An 18,504-nucleotide genomic window follows, 5' to 3' on the forward strand; every position below is an offset into this window, starting at 1 on the left:
CCTGTATTAACTGCACCTGTTTGAACTCGTTACCTGTATAAAAGACACCTGTCCACAAACTCAATCAAACAGACTGCAACCTCTCCACAATGGCCAAGACCAGAGAGCTGTGTAAGGACATCAGGGTTAAAATTGTAGACCTGCACACGGCTGGGATGGGCTACAGGACAATAGGCAAGCAGCTTGGTGAGAAGGCAACAACTGTTGGCGCAATTATTAGAAAATGGAAGAAGTTCAAGATGACGGTCAATCACCCTCGGTCTGGGGCTCCATGCAAGATCTCAGCTCGTAGGGCATCATTGATCATGAGGAAGGTGAGGGATGAGCCCAGAATTACACGGCAGGACCTGGTCAATGACCTGAAGAGAGCTAGGACCACGGTCTCAAAGAAAACCACTAGTAACACACTACGCTGTCATGGATTAAAATCCTGCAGGGCACGCAAGGTCCCCCTGCTCAAGCCAGCGCATGTCCAGGCCCGTCTGAAGTTTGCCAATGACCATCTGGATGATCCAGAGGAGGAATGGGAGAAGGTCATGTGGTCTGATGAGACAAAAATAGAGCTTTTTGGTCTAAACTCCACTCGCCGTGTTTGGAGTACAACCCCAAGAACACCATCCCAACCGTGAAGCATGGAGGTGGAAACATCATTCTTTGGGGATTATTTTTTGCAAAGGGGACAGGACGACTGCACTGTATTGAGGGGAGGATGGATGGGGCCATGTATCGCGAGATCTTGGCAAACAACCTCCTTCCCTCAGTAAGAGCATTGAAGATGGGTCGTGGCTGGGTCTTCCAGCATGACAATGACCCGAAACACACAGCTAGGGCAACTAAGGAGTGGCTCTGTAAGAAGCATCTCAAGGTCCTGGAGTGGCCTAGCCAGTCTCCAGACCTGAACCCAAAAGGAAATCTTTGGAGGGAGCTGAAGGTCCGTATTGCCCAGTGACAGCTCCGAAACCTGAAGGATCTGGAGAAGGTCTGTATGGAGGAGTGGGCCAAAAATCCCTGCTGCAGTGTGTGCAAACCTGGTCAAGAACTACAGGAAACGTATTATCTCTGTAATTGCGAACAATGGTTTCTGTACCAAATATTAAGTTCTGCTTTTCCGATGTATCAAATACTTGTCATGCAATAAAATGCAAATTAATCACTTAAAAATCATACAATGTGATTTTCTGGATAATCTTTTAGATTCCGCCTCTCACAGTTGAAGTGTACCCATGATAAAAATTACAGACCTCTACATGCTTTGTAAGTAGGAAAACCTGCAAAATCGGCAGTGTATCAAATACTTGTTCTCCCCACTGTACCTGCTATAGTGCGTGCTACGGGTGGGTGTTGCTATGGTGACCACTGAGCTGAGATAAGACGGGGCTTTCCCTAGCAAATACTTATAGATGACCTGGAGCCAGTGGGTTTGGCAACGGATATGTAGTGAGGGCCAGCCAACGAGAGCATAGAGGTCGCAGTCTGGGTAGTATATGGGACTTTGGTGATACAATGGATGGCACTGTGATAGACTACAGGGTTTTCTGAGTAGAGTTTTGGGGGCTATTTTGTAAATGACATCACCGAAGTCAAGTTTTGGTACGATAGTCAGTTTTACGAGGGTATGTTTGGCGGCATGAGTGAAGGAGACTTTGTTGCGAAATAGGAAGCCGATTCTAGATCTATTTTTGGATTGGAGATGCTTAATGTGAGTCTGGAAGGAGAGTTTACAGTCTAACCAGACACCTAGGTATTTGTAGTTGTCCACATTTTCTAGGTCAGAACCGTCCAGAGTGATGCTAGTTGGGAGGGAGGGTGCGGCCAGCAATCGGTTGAAGAGCATGCACTTAGTTTTACTAGCATTTAAAAGCGTTTGGAGGCCACGGCAGGAGAGTTGTATGGTGTTGAAGCTCGTTTGGAGGTTTGTTAGCACAGTGTCCAAAGAAGGGCCAGATGTATACAGAATGGTGTTGTCTGCGTGGATCAGAGAATCACCAGCAGCAAGAGCGACATCATTGATATGTACAGAGAAAAGAGTCGTCCCGAGAATTGAGCCCTGTGGCACCCCCATAGAGACTGCCAGAGGTTCGGACAACAGGCCCTCCGATTTGACACACTGAACTCTATCTGAGAAGTAGTTGGTGAACCAGGTGAGGCAGTCATTTGAGAAGCCAAGGCTATTGAGTCTGCTGATAAAAATACGGTGATTGACAGAGCCGAAAGCCTTGGCCAGGTCGATGAAGACGGCTGCACAGTGGTCATGATCTGTTTATTAACTTGGCTTTCAAAGATTTAGAAAGGCAGGGCAGTATGGATATAGGTCTATAACAGTTTGGTTCTAGAGTGTCTCCCCCTTTGAAGAGGGGGAAGACCGCACCAGCTTTCCAACCTTTGGAGATCTCAGACGATAAGAAAGATAGGTTGAATAGGCTAGTAATAGGGGTTGCAACAATTTTGGCGGATAATTTTAGAAAGAGAGGGTCCAGATTGCCTAGCCCAGGTGATTTGTCGGGATCCAGATTTTGCAGCTCTTTCAGAACATCAGCTGTTTGGATTTGGGTGAAGGAGAAATCATAGGAATCTAATGTGAAGGCTGGCCACGGAAGGCTGGTCGCTGCTTAAATCTCTTCCTATTGGAGCCCAAGGGTATCTGCAATTAAGTGTGAAGACTGCATCAAGGTCATTTACTCCACCCTGACACAAAGTGATGGATGTCTCGATTTGGTTGTCCTACTTGAGGGAGGCACATCCCTTAGCACTTTGTGAGAAAGGGTTAGATTTTCATTTAAGAAAAGAGAGAGAGTTGGTTGGTTGAGAAGAGGAGCAATATAATAGCCATGAGAGCCCAGGGAGGGAATTGTCCGTGTGTCACGTTCTGACCTTAGTTCCTTTGATTTGTCTTTGTTTTAGTATGGTCAGGGTGGGTTGTCTATGTTCCGTTTTCTATGTTGTGTTTATGTGTTTGGCCTGGTATGGTTCTCAATCAGAGGCAGGTGTCGTTAGTTGTCTCTGATTGAGTATCATACTTAGGTAGCCTTTTCCCACTTGTGTTTCGTGGGTGTTTATTTTCTGTGTCTGTGTGTTCCACACGGAACTGTTTCGGTTGGTTATTTCACGTGTCGTTTATTGTTTTGTTTCAGTGTTCACTTGTTTTAATAAAGAGCATGAACACGTACCACGCTGCGCATTGGTCCTCCGATCCCTACTACTCCTCCTCGGAGGAGGAGGAAGACAGCCATTCCACCGTGGGTTACTGTGTCAGGGCTTGAAAAAACATTTAACAGGATGATAAAGTATGTATTGATTGCTGGTTGGATGGTGCTCCGTCTGTCAATGCACTAATTTGCCAAATTGACAGCAGCTCTGCAGCGTTGTGTGTGACCAAACAGCTGGATTTAGTCTAAACACCATAAACACTATCCATACTTGGCTGCAACCTCTTCATAGGGCCACTGATTTATAATCCAGTGGATTGTGTGCATTTGTGGGAATTACTATATAAGAACATTGCAGAAAACCTTTCCAATCTCTCTCCCACTGCTTAGCCAGGGATGAGCTGATGCACATACAACGGAGATGCATAGACAATATTTTCATGTTTTGTCATTTGACTGTGGTTGACTATTCTGTCTAAAATATGTGTCCCTCTAGGCTCATGTCTCACATATTTGTGAGAATGCAATTGAATACTATAGTGAAAACTGGTTGGAATCTTTGTATTTTACACTGATGGTCAATTGCAGTTTGTGGGAGATATTACTTTAACTAAATAATGATGTAGTCTCAAATGATGTCTCAAATGATTTAATAGAATCAGATCGGGGATGTAACCTTGTCATAACTGTTATTACCGCTATGTTACCAATATGTGCCGTGACTCCTCATTACAAGTATTTCAATTGAATGTGTCACGTAAAATGAATGTTACTAAGCTCAGATTAAGATAATGAAGTAGATGTAATATTGAATCGCTCTGACATAAGGGAATATGGGAAACACAAACTACACACAAATGAAATCACTATCTCATTCTTTATCATCAGGGAGGTAATTGACAAGTGATTTATCATTGTCTTATTCTTTATTCACAGTTGTGTTCCTGGGTTAACAAACTGGGAGATTGGGCCGTGCCTCTGCGCTGCACATTCTTAGCTTGCAGGCCTGTTGTTCTTCTGCCTTTCGTGGAGTCTGCCCTGAATTCACTGAAACTCTCTACTGTTGAGTGTACTGAAGAAGCCTTTTCCTCACACACACACACACTTAGTGTACACACACACTCGCAGATGCACAAAGACTGAACCGCTGCCAGCATGTCGTGGGATAATCTACCTTCCTGAAGGTTTGGCAAAGCCTCCCCTTGCTCCTCCTTATCGGCGTAGTGTAAGCAGCATGTGGTTTCCTGCCAACATCTTGGGCTGTGAGCTGCCTCTCCAAACAGGAACACGTATGGAGACATTCCTCTGCTGGAGAGGGAAACTGTCCTCAGCCCCCACCCCCTAACCCCCTCCCTGGACACTTAAACACAACCCACACAATCCTCAACTCCTAAGGGTCCTGACCAGACTACAATTCCCCCACACCCACACAGTGAGGCCACTGCCATTTCATGCTCAGTGCAGGAAGTGTGTGTGTGTGATGTAGGTTATCTATTCTACAGTATACCCTCTGCTCCATTTCCATTCCCATTTTGTGTGACAGCTACAGAGGTATTTTCTTCACTGCCCGCAAAGATGCCCACAGACAGTAATCAACACTGGAGTTAAACACACCATTGGGTGTAATCACAGGGTGGAAGGTGAAGTAGAGTAAATACCTACCAGTTGTCGAACAGTCAAAACAAAGAGGGTCTAATGGCCTGCATGGTAAACCTACATTTTATGACCAAATGCATCCTGACTTGTCCTTCATAATTAGATGATAATGATAATGTTTTGATGAGGATTAATAATTGTGTAATTAATTAGGCAAGTAAGATGAGGGACACGTACCATGATGGACTAATTGGGAGCAAGAGGATCTTGGGTGTATTGCAAGCAGTGGCAAAGAGGAAGTGTTGAGTTTCTTTCCTGTGAGACTTTTGTGGATCCTGGAATGTCACCAGGGAACTTTGTGAGAGACCTCGATTAATCATGAGCTTCTTTCCTCTCCTGTGTGATTTCAGTATCAGGAGCATGTGTCCTCGTCTGCTATCCTACCTGTCTCTTAACAGCCTATTTTCCCATGTCTGCTCCACGACCTCTCTTCTCCCTGGCTCATCCTTAACCTGCCCTTCTCTCTTCGTCTCTTCCATTCCACTGTTTTTTCAGTCCAATTAATGTTTTCCAAAAACAAGTGCGCAGGAAAGGAATTGTGTGAAGTGCAACACGTTTCCGCTATGCGATGCTGTCTTTTTCCATAAATAGACAAAAATACTGCTTTTTCCTTTAGATTACCATCTCTCTGGAACAAACAAACTGTCCACATGCTGAAACCTGATTTCACATTGTATTTAAAAAAAATCAATTGGCCAATAATGATCTTAATTACCATATAAGACACAAAAAACACAGTTACTGAAGTGCTATATTCTCAGTTAATATAATTTAATATAAGTGAGTGCTTAAGGCAGAACACCTGCTTTATACAGTTGAAGTCGGAAGTTTACATACACTTGGAGTCATTAAAACTCGTTTTTCAAACACTCCACAAGTTTCTTGTTAACAAACTATCATTTCGGTTAGGACATCTACTTTGTGCATGACACAAGTCATTTTTCCAACAATTGTTTACAGACAGATTATTTCACGTAGAATTCACTGTATCACAATTCTAGTGGGTCAGAAGTTTATATACATTAAGTTGACGGTGACAGCTTGGAACATTCCAGAAAATTATGTCATGGCTTTAGAAGCTTCTGATAGGCTAATTTACATAATTTGAGTCAATTGGAGGTGTACCTGTGGATGTATTTCAAGGCCTACCTTCAAGGCCTACCTTGATGTCAAGCATCTTTGCTTGACATCATGGTAAAATCAAAAGAAATCAGCCAAGACCTCAGAAAAATAATTGTAGACCTCCACAAGTCTGGTTCATCCTTGGGAACAATTTTCAAACGCCTGAAGGTACTACGTTCATCTGTACAAACAATAGTACGCAAGTGGGACCATGGGAACACGCATCCGTCATACCGCTCAGGAAGGAGACGTGTTCTTTGGTGCGAAAAGTACAAATCAATCCCAGAACAACAGCAAAGGACCTTGTGACGATGCTGGAAGAAACAGGCACAAAAGTATCTATATCCACAGTAAATCGAGTCCTATATCAACATAACCTGAAAGGCCGCTCAGAAAGGAAGAAGCCACTGCTCCAAAACTGCCACAAAAATAGCCAGACTACGGTTTGCAACTGCACATGGGGACAAAGATCGTACTTTTTAAATGTCCTCTGGTCTGATGTAACAAAAATAGAACTGTTTGGCCATAATGACCATCATTATGTTTGGAGGAAAAAGGGGGATGCTTGCAAGCCGAAGAACACCATCCCAACCGTAAAGCACGGGATGGCAGCATCATGTTGTGGGGGTGCTTTGCTGCAGGAGTGACTGGTGCACTTCACAAAATAGTTGGCATCATGAGGGAGGAAAATTATGAGGATATATTGAAGCAACATCTCAAGACATCAGCCAGGAAGTTAAAGCTTGGTCGCAAATGGGTCTTCCAAATGGACAATTGACCCCAAGCATACTTCCAAAGTTGTGGCAAAATGGCTTAAGGACAACAAAGTCAAGGTATTGGAGTGGCCATCACAATGCTCTGACCTCAATCCTATAGAAAATTTGTGGGCAAAACTGAAAAAGCATGTGCGAGCAAGGAGGCCTACAAACCTGACTCAGTTACACCTGCTCTGTGAGGAGGAATGGGCCAAAATTCACCCAACTTATTGTGGGAAGCTTGTGGAATGCTACCCGAAACATTTGACCCAAGTTAAACAATTTAAAGGCAATGCTACCAAATACTAATTGAGTGTATGTAAACTTCTGACCCACTGGGAATGTGATGAAATAAATAAAAGCTGAAATAAATCATTCTCTCTACTATTATTCTGACATTTCACATTCTTAAAATAAAGTGGTGATCCTAACTGACCTAAGAAAGGGAATTTTTACTAGGATTAAATGTCAGGAATTGTGAAAAACTGAGTTTCAATGTATTTGGCTAAGGTGTATGTAAACTTCAACTGTATGTAATTGAGCCAACTGTAATCCCTACGTATAATCTCTCATCATACTACACTCAGAGGTAAACACATTTTACTGATCATACCAGAACTTCAGCACCATGTGTATTTTTCCAAAGAGATTCAGTCAGAGGAAATGTATGTCAGAGCTACCATGCACTTTTGGTTGCTGACAGTTTGGCAACATGCCAATCACAGATAATTTTTCTGAGCAATAACAAGATTCAGCAAAGGAAGGAACTCTGATGTGGGTAGAGCTGTTTCAGTCACACTCTTGAATTGCCGAATGCATGGTATCATTTCTCGTCTCTGTCCCCTCCCCCAATTCTCTTTTCACTTGTTGCTTTTCTTATAATGTCTCCCTTATTACTGTAACATCAAAAATTCCCAATTTTCCCTTGAATTAATTACAGAATGAGCCAGGCAATGCATAATGCTGTTATGATTGAATTCAGTTGATTAATATCATGATGTGCAGATGAGCCTCTAGAGCAGCATGCTATGAGCTAAGCAGATATCTAGAACCTGAAATGGTTCTTCGCCTGTCCCCATATAGGACAACCTTTGAAGAACCCTTTTTGGTTCCAGGTAGAACCCTTTTCCACAGAGGGTTCTCCCTGGAACCAAAAAGGGTTCTCATATGGGGGACAGCTGAAGAACCCTTTTTTCTAAGAGTGTATAATCACTGGGTAGAGGGCAGAGCCGGTGTGATAAGAATGACAGTGACACAGCAGAAGTGATTCACAATAATATATGCTATTTAGCAGACACTTTTATCCAAAGCGATTTAGTCATTCATGCATACATATAGGACCAGGAGCCATGGCAAGTGGCTAATGAGGCTATACGATTCATGCTTCATCTCCTCCACAGAGAGTCTTGTCCTGTGCAGGAGGGAGGGAGGCCTTCATGGGGGTCCTCCAGGATGTCTGGAATTTTGGAAATGATGAGTAAGGTGAACATTTGTAATCTAAATACAAATGATCATTCAAGGTGAATGTTTAGTGTCTGAGGTAATCCTTTCTTTGTTCTACGTCTTATTTGAAACATAAGGCAATTTCCTTTGGTCCTTTCAAATGTTAGGCAGTGTGGGCACACTACAACCACAGAAGATGAAACAACTGAAACATGTCCGTCTTAATGCAAAGACAGTAGGCTAATCTCACGGACAGGTATGATAGGGACAAAAGCCCTACAGGCTAAATTGACTGGACTGCTCTGATAGCACTCAACATACATTTTTGCATTTGGTTTATTAGTAGTCCTAGACATTTTGACTCTTACACCTGTCACGATTGAAAAGAGATGATGGGGAATAACTTTCTATGCACCTGTGTCCCAAGATGAACTCCACCAGCTACATCTTCAATGTGTGTAGGGATAAAATGCAATGACACCAGCTCATGCTGTGGTACTGCACAGTATGACACTCACGAAACCTGCGAATACATTGGGCTGGCACTCTTATTCCTCAATTTCGACTATAAACCGCATCATCTCATTTCGATACAGAATATTTCGGGGAAATATATAGCGAGCTACCTATTTCTCTTATTTCCAACCAGACTTTTAAACCGAGGCATGCGGTGATTGGGCGTCTTGGAGTCACGCGGTGTGCAGTCGCCCTGCCGCTGAATGCGAGCTTAACTGCCAGCTTTAGCAGCGGTTCTATCTGGATCCTCCGCGCAGAACCTACAACAATTACTGATTATTACTGAAGACCTTTTCTTCTTTTGGAAGACAGTTCTTCACCATGGGCGACAAGAAAAGCCCTACCAGGTATTTAACCGTATACCCCAGTCGGTTTTGTGTCGATTTAGACTTGTTTCGCGATAATTCCATGGCGTTTGCGGTTGATATTCGGATGATTTCTCAAGGAGTGTTTCTCCCTTTTTTCAGTTTGTATGCCAGAGCTAGAATAGTGCACAGGCACTATGGCGGCTTCTCGCTCCCTACTCTCTACCAGTCACTCTCAGACAAAGGGAATTTTTCAGTGGATATGCCTGCCATTCTAGAAAATTATATTAAATGTCAACAGAAGTCGTTCGAAGATCAATGTCGAATGGACATTATTTGACATTCGTTTTGCTAGTTAACATGCTTAGCCCCGAACAGACATTAGGCTAAGCCGCGATACAATCGAATGTTGTAACGTTAGCTAGCTAGCTAACCGAAATTCGAGCTAGGTCGCTTGATTCTAGGGTTAGTGCTATCCAGAATCCTTGGGTCAACCCTATCCTAATCTTAACTCCTACCCAAACCATAACAACCCTTACCATAACAATTTTAAACGTCAACTTCAATGGGATAGGGACGTCCCAAGGATCCCAGATAGCAAGGACCTTGATTTTAGCTAGTGACTGATCTAATCGAGAAACTCGCGCTGCGTAGGTTATTCGGGATTCGAATGGATAACCTGACAGCGATTTTTGTTTCTTCTGTATTGGTTTAAGTTAGACGATTTTTAATTTGGGTGGTATTGCATGTCGCCAGCACTAACAACAGTCATTATCAAATTAATTATATGTAATAAACTAACTTGACTTTACATTTTTATATTTCTAAGGCCAAAAAGACAAGCTAAACCAAGTGCTGACGACGGATATTGGGACTGTAGCGTCTGCACCTTCAAGAACAGTGCAGAGGCTTTTAAATGCAGCATATGCGATGTGAGGAAGGGCACATCCACAAGGTATGTCTGAACGGGTGTTGTTTTACTCCTGCAGTAAAGCATCGCAATTGATTGAAATCAACATTAATCGTCTACCAATTTCCGTAGTAATACTTTGATTTATTGATTGACGTAGGCATGTTGCATTGTGTGGCCATGCATTTCATTATTGTATGGATAGTGAGTGAATTGAGTCGTCTAGGTGTGCTGTTGGTAGCCAGAGAGGGGGATGGGGTGGGAATGAGGGACCTTACATCTTCATAATAGCTGTACGAAGCTGCTAGAATAAAGCAGCTCCCAAGTGAATCTCTGAATTTGACATTAGTATCACCAGATTGAAACAAGACATCTGTAGCTTGAAACATCTGTTAGAATATATCACTTAGGCTACCTGTAGGATTAAAAATTAGTAGTTGGCATAGCTGTGGGAAGTAGCTAGGTGTGCTGAGGTGCTGCAGCACCCCCTGAAAAAAAAAAAATATATATACAAATAAATTGAATTATTCCCTCTCCCCCACCAAATTAGTGCACTAGGCCTTTATTACTCCTGTATGAGTGGAGCATAAATACTTCTCAGCAGAGTGGGAGAAATGACCCCCCACATTAGAAACCTATTTCTGGGCTGTCACTGCAATGGGAAACTAAGATGACATCATCACGATATGCATTCAGAATTTTTTACGTGATTCCCTTTAAATTTCATGTTTATCACTCCAGCCTGAGTTCTTGGTACTGCTGATCAGTTGTCAGTGTGAGTTTACAGGCACTTATCATCAGCTGCCTGATAAAATCTAGAGATAGATGAGTCATTTGTGAGCCTGCAGAAGAGTCCCTCCATGCTCTAACCTTTCCAGCTGTGGTTTTAGAATGAGTGTTCTGCTGACACCTTTGGTCTGCCACTGGGAAAACACTGACCGGTTTACTGCTATTCGAAATGTGTGTTGTGTACTGGGCAATTCCACATTAACGGAATTATGCTTTGACTCAGATTTTTTGTTTTAAAATGTATGCCAAGCAAAAAACATTGATTTCAAAGTTTAACAAACCATACAACTCTAAGCACAAGACCTACTTTGATCAAGTTACACAGAGAATGTCATAACACATTTACTGGAAGAACTGTGTAGATGAGAAGTTTGGTAACAGAATTATATCAGAATCTCAGATTGTACGACATGATACCTTGAGTTTAAAAAAAATTATTTTGGTTATTCAACTATAGGAGGTGAATTTACATCTGGTAACGAAATGACGGCAACGGAATGACATCATAGGTCCCTTATCTGTACTATACAGAAATGCATTATAATGAATATCATTCTCTTCATGGTGCTGTATCCTGAATAGGTACAAATATGTAATATCCTTCTTTTGCGTATTTGGGTATTATTCTACACACTGGCTATTGTTGTAATGAGCTCCGCTCCCAAGGCACAGGAGGCTGCTGAGGGGAGAACCGCACATAATAATGGCTGGAACAGAGCCAATAGAATGGCATCAAACACCTGGAAGCCATGTATTTGATACCATTCCGCTCCAGTCATTACCATGAGCTCGTTTTCCCCAATTAAGGTGCCACCAACCTCCTGTGTCACAAAGACCACATTTGGTTGGTCCGTACCAGACCAAATCGGAACCAATCATGGACGTCCATGTTTCACAATTTTGGACATCACAGTGCAGCAAAGTAGATAGCCTATGTATAATATAGTACATTATACTGTTCTCTACTGTGCTGTCCAAACTTGTGAAACATCTACGTCTGATTGGTTCAGATTTGGTCCGGCCCGGGCAAGTTAACAGATACTGGTACGTCACAGTGGGGGTTAGCATGCTTTATGTTAATGAGGGGATGTCATGAAAAGTATGTCCAAGCCCCTTACCATGGAGCTTTTGGCAACAGCCCAATTGCCTCTATTTGGTAAATGGAATCGCATGACATCATTGAAGTGGGTTGTCACATTCCCATTTGATATGAATTGTTAACCTTTGATGCAGTTGTTTGCTTGTTGAAAGCCTGGCTCTTATTGTAATGAGTACTAATTAGGCATATTTTCTCTCTGTTTGATGCAGTATGCTCTCAGCCAAATCATTCACACTTTAACAGTGTGTTTGTGGTAGGGGTGGGCGACATGAACTGAAGTTTATTTCACAATATTTTCCACTTTCTGGACGATTACGATATATCATGATATACTGTACTTTAATAAAACAAACATTTTATGAGCCCTTTAAAGTTAATAAATGACTATTGCTTTTAACCCTATAGAAACAGAAAGCATTGCACTTTTTTTTTTACTTCTATGGTAAACCTGTGCAAACACGAAACTTATGCAAAGGTATTAGTTAAATATATATGCAGCACAATTAAATAAAACAAATATTTAAAGTATTCAGGATGTAAAGGAAATTAAATGATTTTTTTAAAGCTTTGTCCTGCCAAATATAAGTGCAGTCTGTTTTTTTCAGCATAATACTGGACATTATGAAGTCAAGTTGTAAACCTTCTTCAAGCATTCACCAGACTGTCTATGTTTCTCAGTTCAACATGTAACAATTCACTGCCTCCCTCTTCACAAGTTCTGTGCCAGGAACACCAGCCTATTGACAGTTTCTGGCTTCAAAGTTGCCTTGTGGCATGTGACCATATGAAGACAGCCATGCAATCTTCATAGACAAACATTGGCAGTAGATTGGCCTTACTGAAGAGCACAGTGACTTTCAACGTGGCACTGTCATAGGATGCCACATGTCCAACAAGCCAGTTCATCAAATTTCTTCCCTACTAGAGATGCCCCTGTCAACTGTAATTGCTGTAAGTGGAAACGTTTAGGAGCAGCAACAGCTCAGCTGCAAAGTGGTAGGCCACAAGCTCACAGAACGGGACCAGTGAGTGCTGAAGTGCGTAGTGCGTACTCGGTTGACACACTCAGTTCCAAACTGCCTCTGGAAGCAACGTCAGCACAATAACTGTTCGTAGGGAGCTTCATGAAATGGGTTTCCATGACCGAGCAGCCGTGCACAAGCCTAAGATCACCATGCGCAAGGCCAAGCGTCGGCTGGAGTGGTGTGTAAAGCTCGCCACCTTTGGACTCTGGAGCGGTGGAAACGTTCTCTGGAGTGATTAATCGCGCTTCACTGTCTGGTGTATGAATCTGGGTTTGGTGGATATCAGGAGAACGCTACCTGACCCAATGCATTGTGCCAACTGTAAAGTTTGGTGGAGGAGGAATAATGATCTTGGGCTTTTTTTCATGGTTTGGCTAGGCATCTTAGTTCCAGTGAAGGGAAATCTTAACGCTACAGCATACAATTACATTCTAGACAATTCTGTGTTTCCAACTTTGTGGCGACAGTTTTGTTTCAGCATGACAATGCTCGCTGTGCACAAAGCGAGGTCCATAAAGAAATGGTTTGTTGAGATCGGTGTGGAAGGCCTGCACAGGGCCTTGACCTCAACCCCATCAAACACTTTTGGTATGAATTGGAACGTCAACTGCGAACCAGGCCTAATCGAAGTATGTGGCTGAAATAATAAGGTGACGGGGCATCATATTGTTTTAGCTTTCTGCCATGTTGAAGTAAAAGCCTTTTGCATGAGTTATCTGTACAGCTGCCATTGCTATGTTGATTTCCTTCCATTTTTTTATTCTCTGTTCTCGGCCCACCTGCTCTGCCCCCCTCTTCTCCAACCAGAGCAGACTCCACACAGACGCAGTGTGTTGACACAGATGGGGTTAGTTATAAAATCTTTGGTGTAGACATGCTGCTCGAGAGCCAGTACTGCATGCGTCTCAACTTTCTCTCGTTCACATTCGCTTGTAAATGTCTAAACTCACCAAGAATGACATTCGGTATCTCCTACCTATGTGTAAAACTTTGTGAGCCGGATTGCCTGTCTTTGCAATTTATCACATTTAGCTAGCAGGCTCCATGGAAATTTGCTATTACTTGTGCTAATTTTGTTAGCATTCTGGTAATAGACCCCCAATTGGGTTTTGGGCTTTTTTTTTTACTGTCACATTATTACCATTTTAGTACACATGCATCTCCCGGGGTGAGAGCATGATGGATGGTATGACGATATGAAAACCAGGATACCACCCAACCCTACTCCTGACCGGGCCCTAATCTCTGATTTGAAAGAAGAAGCAAGAGAGGCAGATGAGCTGGCATCCAGACGAGACTACTTTGATGAGACTACTATACCCTACGTTCTATTGCCAAATGTACAGCCACTAGAGAACAAACTGGACGAGCTCTGTTCGATACTATTCTATCAACAGGACCTAAAGAAATGTCATATTCTATGTTTATCTGAGTCGTGGCTGAACAAGGACATGGCTAACAAATCTAGCTGTTTTTTTCCATGCATCGTCAAGACCACTCAAGACGAAGAGAGGAGGGGTGTGTATCTTTTAACAGCTGGTGCATGATCTCTGTTAAAGGGTATGTAGCATAAATATAGCATATGTATTTGAATTAGTATACACCTCAAAAGTCTTAATGCAAAGTCACACCTCACTTTTCTATTTGAGTTATTACATAAAACTGATCAGAATGCCGAAGTCATGTCGGAAAATATTCTTCCGTAAGGTGATGTTATGTGGAGGACCTGGCAAGCCGGCCTGTCTTCTATGATGTGAACTCCAACAGAAATAACTTAAAATTAAACCAAATTGTTTGCGGTCATGAATACTGGTTTCAGTGTAATTTTCAGGCAACTTACAAGCAATTGCTAAATTAATTTATTGTTACAAACCAACTTGCAGGGCTGATAGCCAACTAGCCTGCTAACGTTAGCCCTACTTGCCTGCTAATGTTATGTTAGCACTACACGAGTCAGCCAGTTGCTATCAACACCTAGCTTACAGCTACATTAAAGTAAACCAAAGTTTTGGGAATGCATAATTATTTTTGGATCTGAGTTAGCTACCAAAGCCAGGAGGAGGTGGGTGCTTCACTGGCTGATGGAGAGTCTCAGGGAAATCCCAAATAGATAGATTCCAGATATCCGTCAGCTATCGTGCTCGCACTAAGCCAAGGTGGAAAAGTTACACAACTCCTATAGCGTACTAAACAGGGAATATGCTGAAAAGTTGACAAAACAAAAAGGAGAACCGATGAGGTACTATAAAATTTGATTTTCTGTATCGATTTGAGCCCACGGGAAGAAGGCACCAGGGCCTGCCATGCTAACGGGTTCCAAATAGATAACACAGCCACAAATTCTGTGAAGAGCATGCTTCATGGCCGCATATGCCCCATCAACTTCTTGTTTACATCACACTTCCTGCGTTTGGTGGATTGTAGCTCACCACCGCCAACACTTGATTTGGAATGAAATTACATGCTGTCATTGCTAGTGGCTAATGTTGGCCAGCTTGATCTAGCTGCTCAGTAGCACAAAGCAGATCCTCCACTTGATGTTGAGAAATAGTGCATTGTGGGTAGTTTAGAAGATATCCAGAAATATTGAATATGTAACAACTTTTTGCACATATAGGTAACCAGATCATGACTACATCTTAAGTTACTAAGTCTTTGACTACACTGTGTTGCGTGTTTCCTACCCTTTAAGGAAGTATGATGTTTTTGCTTGCCTGATTTAGAATACCTTATGACAGGCTGCAGACAAAACTATTGACCTATTTATCTATATTTTTTTGTAGCTGTATATTTACCACCACAGACCGATGCTGGCACTGAGACCACACTTGACAAGCTGTGTAGGGCCATAAGCAAACAAGAAAATGTACATCCAGAACCGGCGCTTCTCATGTCCGGTGATGTTATTGCAGGGAAACTGATCCGTTTCACAACATTTTAACATTTGCATAATTTAGCAGACGCTCTTATCCGGAGCGACTTACAGTAGTGAGTGCATACATTTTCATACTTTTGTCGTACTGGTCCCCTGTGGGAATTGAACCCACAACCCTGGCGTTGCAAGCGCCATGCTCTACCAACTGAGGGACCAGCGTGAAAGGCTCGCCCTCCCTTTGGCAAATCTGACCTTAACTCTATCCTCCTGATTCTTACAAGCAAAAATTAAATGCCTTTTATGCTTGCTTTGAAGCAAGCAACACTGGATCATGCATGAGATCACCAGCTGTTGCGGATGACTGTGATCTCGCTCTCCCTAGTCAAGGTTAACATTCACAAGGTCGTGGGGACAGACGGATTACCAGGATGCGTGCTCAGAGAATGCGCTGACCAGCTGGCAAGTGTCTTCAGACATTTTCAACCTCTCCCTGACCCCGTCTGTCTCCCTGATACCTACATGTTTCAAGCAGACCACCATAGTCCCTGTGCCCAAGAACGCCCAGATAACCTGTCTAAATCACTACCACCCCTTATCACTCAGATCTGTAGCCATGAACTCATTTGAAAGGTTGGTCATGGCTCACGTCAACACCATCATCCCAGACACCTTGGACCCACTCCTTTTTGCTTACTGCCTCAACAGATATTCGGATGACACAATCTCTATTGCACTTCCCTCTCCCACTTGGACATCCCAGACACCTTGGACCCACTCCTTTTTGCTTACTGCCTCAACAGATATTCGGATGACACAATCTCTATTGCACTTCCCTCTCCCACTTGGACAAGAGGAAAACCTATGTGAGAATACTGTTCATTGACTACAGCTCAGCGTTCAACACCTTGGTGCCCTCCAAGCTCATCACTATGCTCAGGACCCTGGGACTGAACCTCTGCAACTGGATCCTGGACTTCCCGACTGGCTGTCCCCCAGGAAGCGAGGGTAGGCAACATCTGCCACGCTTTATCGTCCTACACAGTTACATACAACTCCATTCAGAATATAAAGTAGCAGCTGACATTTTAATTCCATCTTCCTCCATTTATTAGATACAGTGTATATACAAAAGTAGGTGGACACTCCTTCATATTAGTGGATTCAGCCACACCCATTGCTGACGGGTGTATAAAATCGAGCATCCACCCATGCAATCTCCATAGACAAACATTGGCAGTAGAATGATCTCACTGAAGAATTGAGTGACTTTCAACGTGGCACTGTCATAGGATGCCACCTTTCTAACAAGTCAGTTCGTAACATTTCTGCCCTGCTAAAGCTGCCCCGGTCAACTGTAAGTGCTCTTATTGTGAAGTGGAAATGTCTAGGAGCAACAACTGCTCAGCCGCGAAGTTGTAGGCCAACCAAGTTCACAGAACAGGACTGCCAAGTGCAGAAGCGCATAGCATGTAAAGATTCTCTGTACTCGGTTACAACACTCACTACGAGTTCCAAACTGCCTCTGGAAGCAATGTCAGCACAATAACTATTCGTCGGTGGTGCTTCATGAAATGGGTTTCCATTGCCGAGCAGCCGCGACAAGCCTAAGATCACAATGTGCAATGCCAAGTGTCGGCTGAAGTGGTGTAAAGCTAGCCGCCATTGTAATCTGGAGCAATGGAAACGCGTTCCCTGGTGTGATGAATCACGCTTCACCATCTGGCAGTCCGACGGACAAATCTGAGTTCGACCAATGCCAGGAGAATTCTTAACTGCCCAAATGCATAGTGCCAACTGTAAAGTTTGGAGGATCCGAATGCTACAGCATACAATTACATTGTAGACGATTCTGTACTTTCAACATTGGTAATAGTTTGAGGAGTGCCCATTCCTGTTTCAGCATGAGTACCCACCCCCACCCACCACCACCACAAAGTGAGGTCCATACAGAAATGGGTTGTCGAGATCGGTGTGGAAGAACTTGACTGGCCTGCACAGAGCCCTGACCTCAACTCCATCAAATTGTATGAATTGGAACACCAGCTGCGAGCCAGGCCTAATTGCCAAATATCAGTACCCGACTTCACAAATGCTCTTGTGGCTGAATGTTCCAACATCGAGTGGAAAGCCTTCCCAGAAGAGTGGAGACTTTTATAGCGGCAAAGGGGGACCAACTTCATATTAATGCCAATGATTTTGGAATGAGATGTTTGATGAGCATGTAGTGTTTCTCCTAACTTTTGCCCCACGTGGAGGATCTATGTCTAGCCTAACGTTGCTTTGATGATTTGTGATTGCCGCGTGTAGCTTGTTGTTGGTCATTCTCGTGAAAAGCACAGAGCAGCAGCATGATTTATACAAATTCTCTCTCTACTGCAGCAGGTGCATTCGGCTCTGTATGGGTCCTTCTGGACAAGTCAGTTAAAATTACTCATACCCATGACAATTAAATCAGGGTTTTGGATCTGGTCTCGGGTACAGGTGAATCCGTGAAGACCTCTAGTGCTAACATGTGCTAGAGAACCAATGTCAACATGCATGGGGAGGCCCAACTCTCACCCAATCTCACACAATGCCCAAGTAGGCTAAATCTGTGCACTGCCACTGCACTCACTTTGGTTCTCCAACAAGAAAGCACTGTGTGTTGTGACCTGACCTCCCGAGTTCTGCTGTTAATAGTTGGAGTACGTTTTTGAAGCATTCTTATACCAGAAGAGGCACATCTTTGCGTTAGCAGCATACACCTGACACCAGTGATCAGCTATCGTATTCTAAAGTAGCCAGCACATGAAACCAATCAGTGCTAGATTGTGACATCTTGCTGCTGGATCAGTACAGTTTTCCTGATGGCTGTGCTGTGTGT

At 43.2% G+C, this 18,504-nt stretch overlaps 1 protein-coding gene across 1 annotated transcript in view; it reads left to right on the forward strand.

Annotated features, from left to right (window-relative positions):
* Positions 1–8,660: 8,660 nt before the first annotated feature.
* The window catches only part of LOC109890931 (RING1 and YY1-binding protein B-like), a 40,182-nt gene continuing 30,338 nt past the window's right edge, over positions 8,661–18,504 (forward strand). Inside the window, exons 1-2 of the mRNA XM_020483089.2 lie at positions 8,661–8,985; positions 9,773–9,898. Coding sequence (XP_020338678.1) covers positions 8,960–8,985; positions 9,773–9,898 — 152 coding nt within the window. The 5' untranslated portion in view covers positions 8,661–8,959. The remainder of the gene's footprint in view (positions 8,986–9,772; positions 9,899–18,504) is intronic.

The sequence above is a fragment of the Oncorhynchus kisutch genome, linkage group LG5, assembly GCF_002021735.2.
Source record: "Oncorhynchus kisutch isolate 150728-3 linkage group LG5, Okis_V2, whole genome shotgun sequence".
Lineage (NCBI taxonomy): Eukaryota > Metazoa > Chordata > Actinopteri > Salmoniformes > Salmonidae > Oncorhynchus > Oncorhynchus kisutch.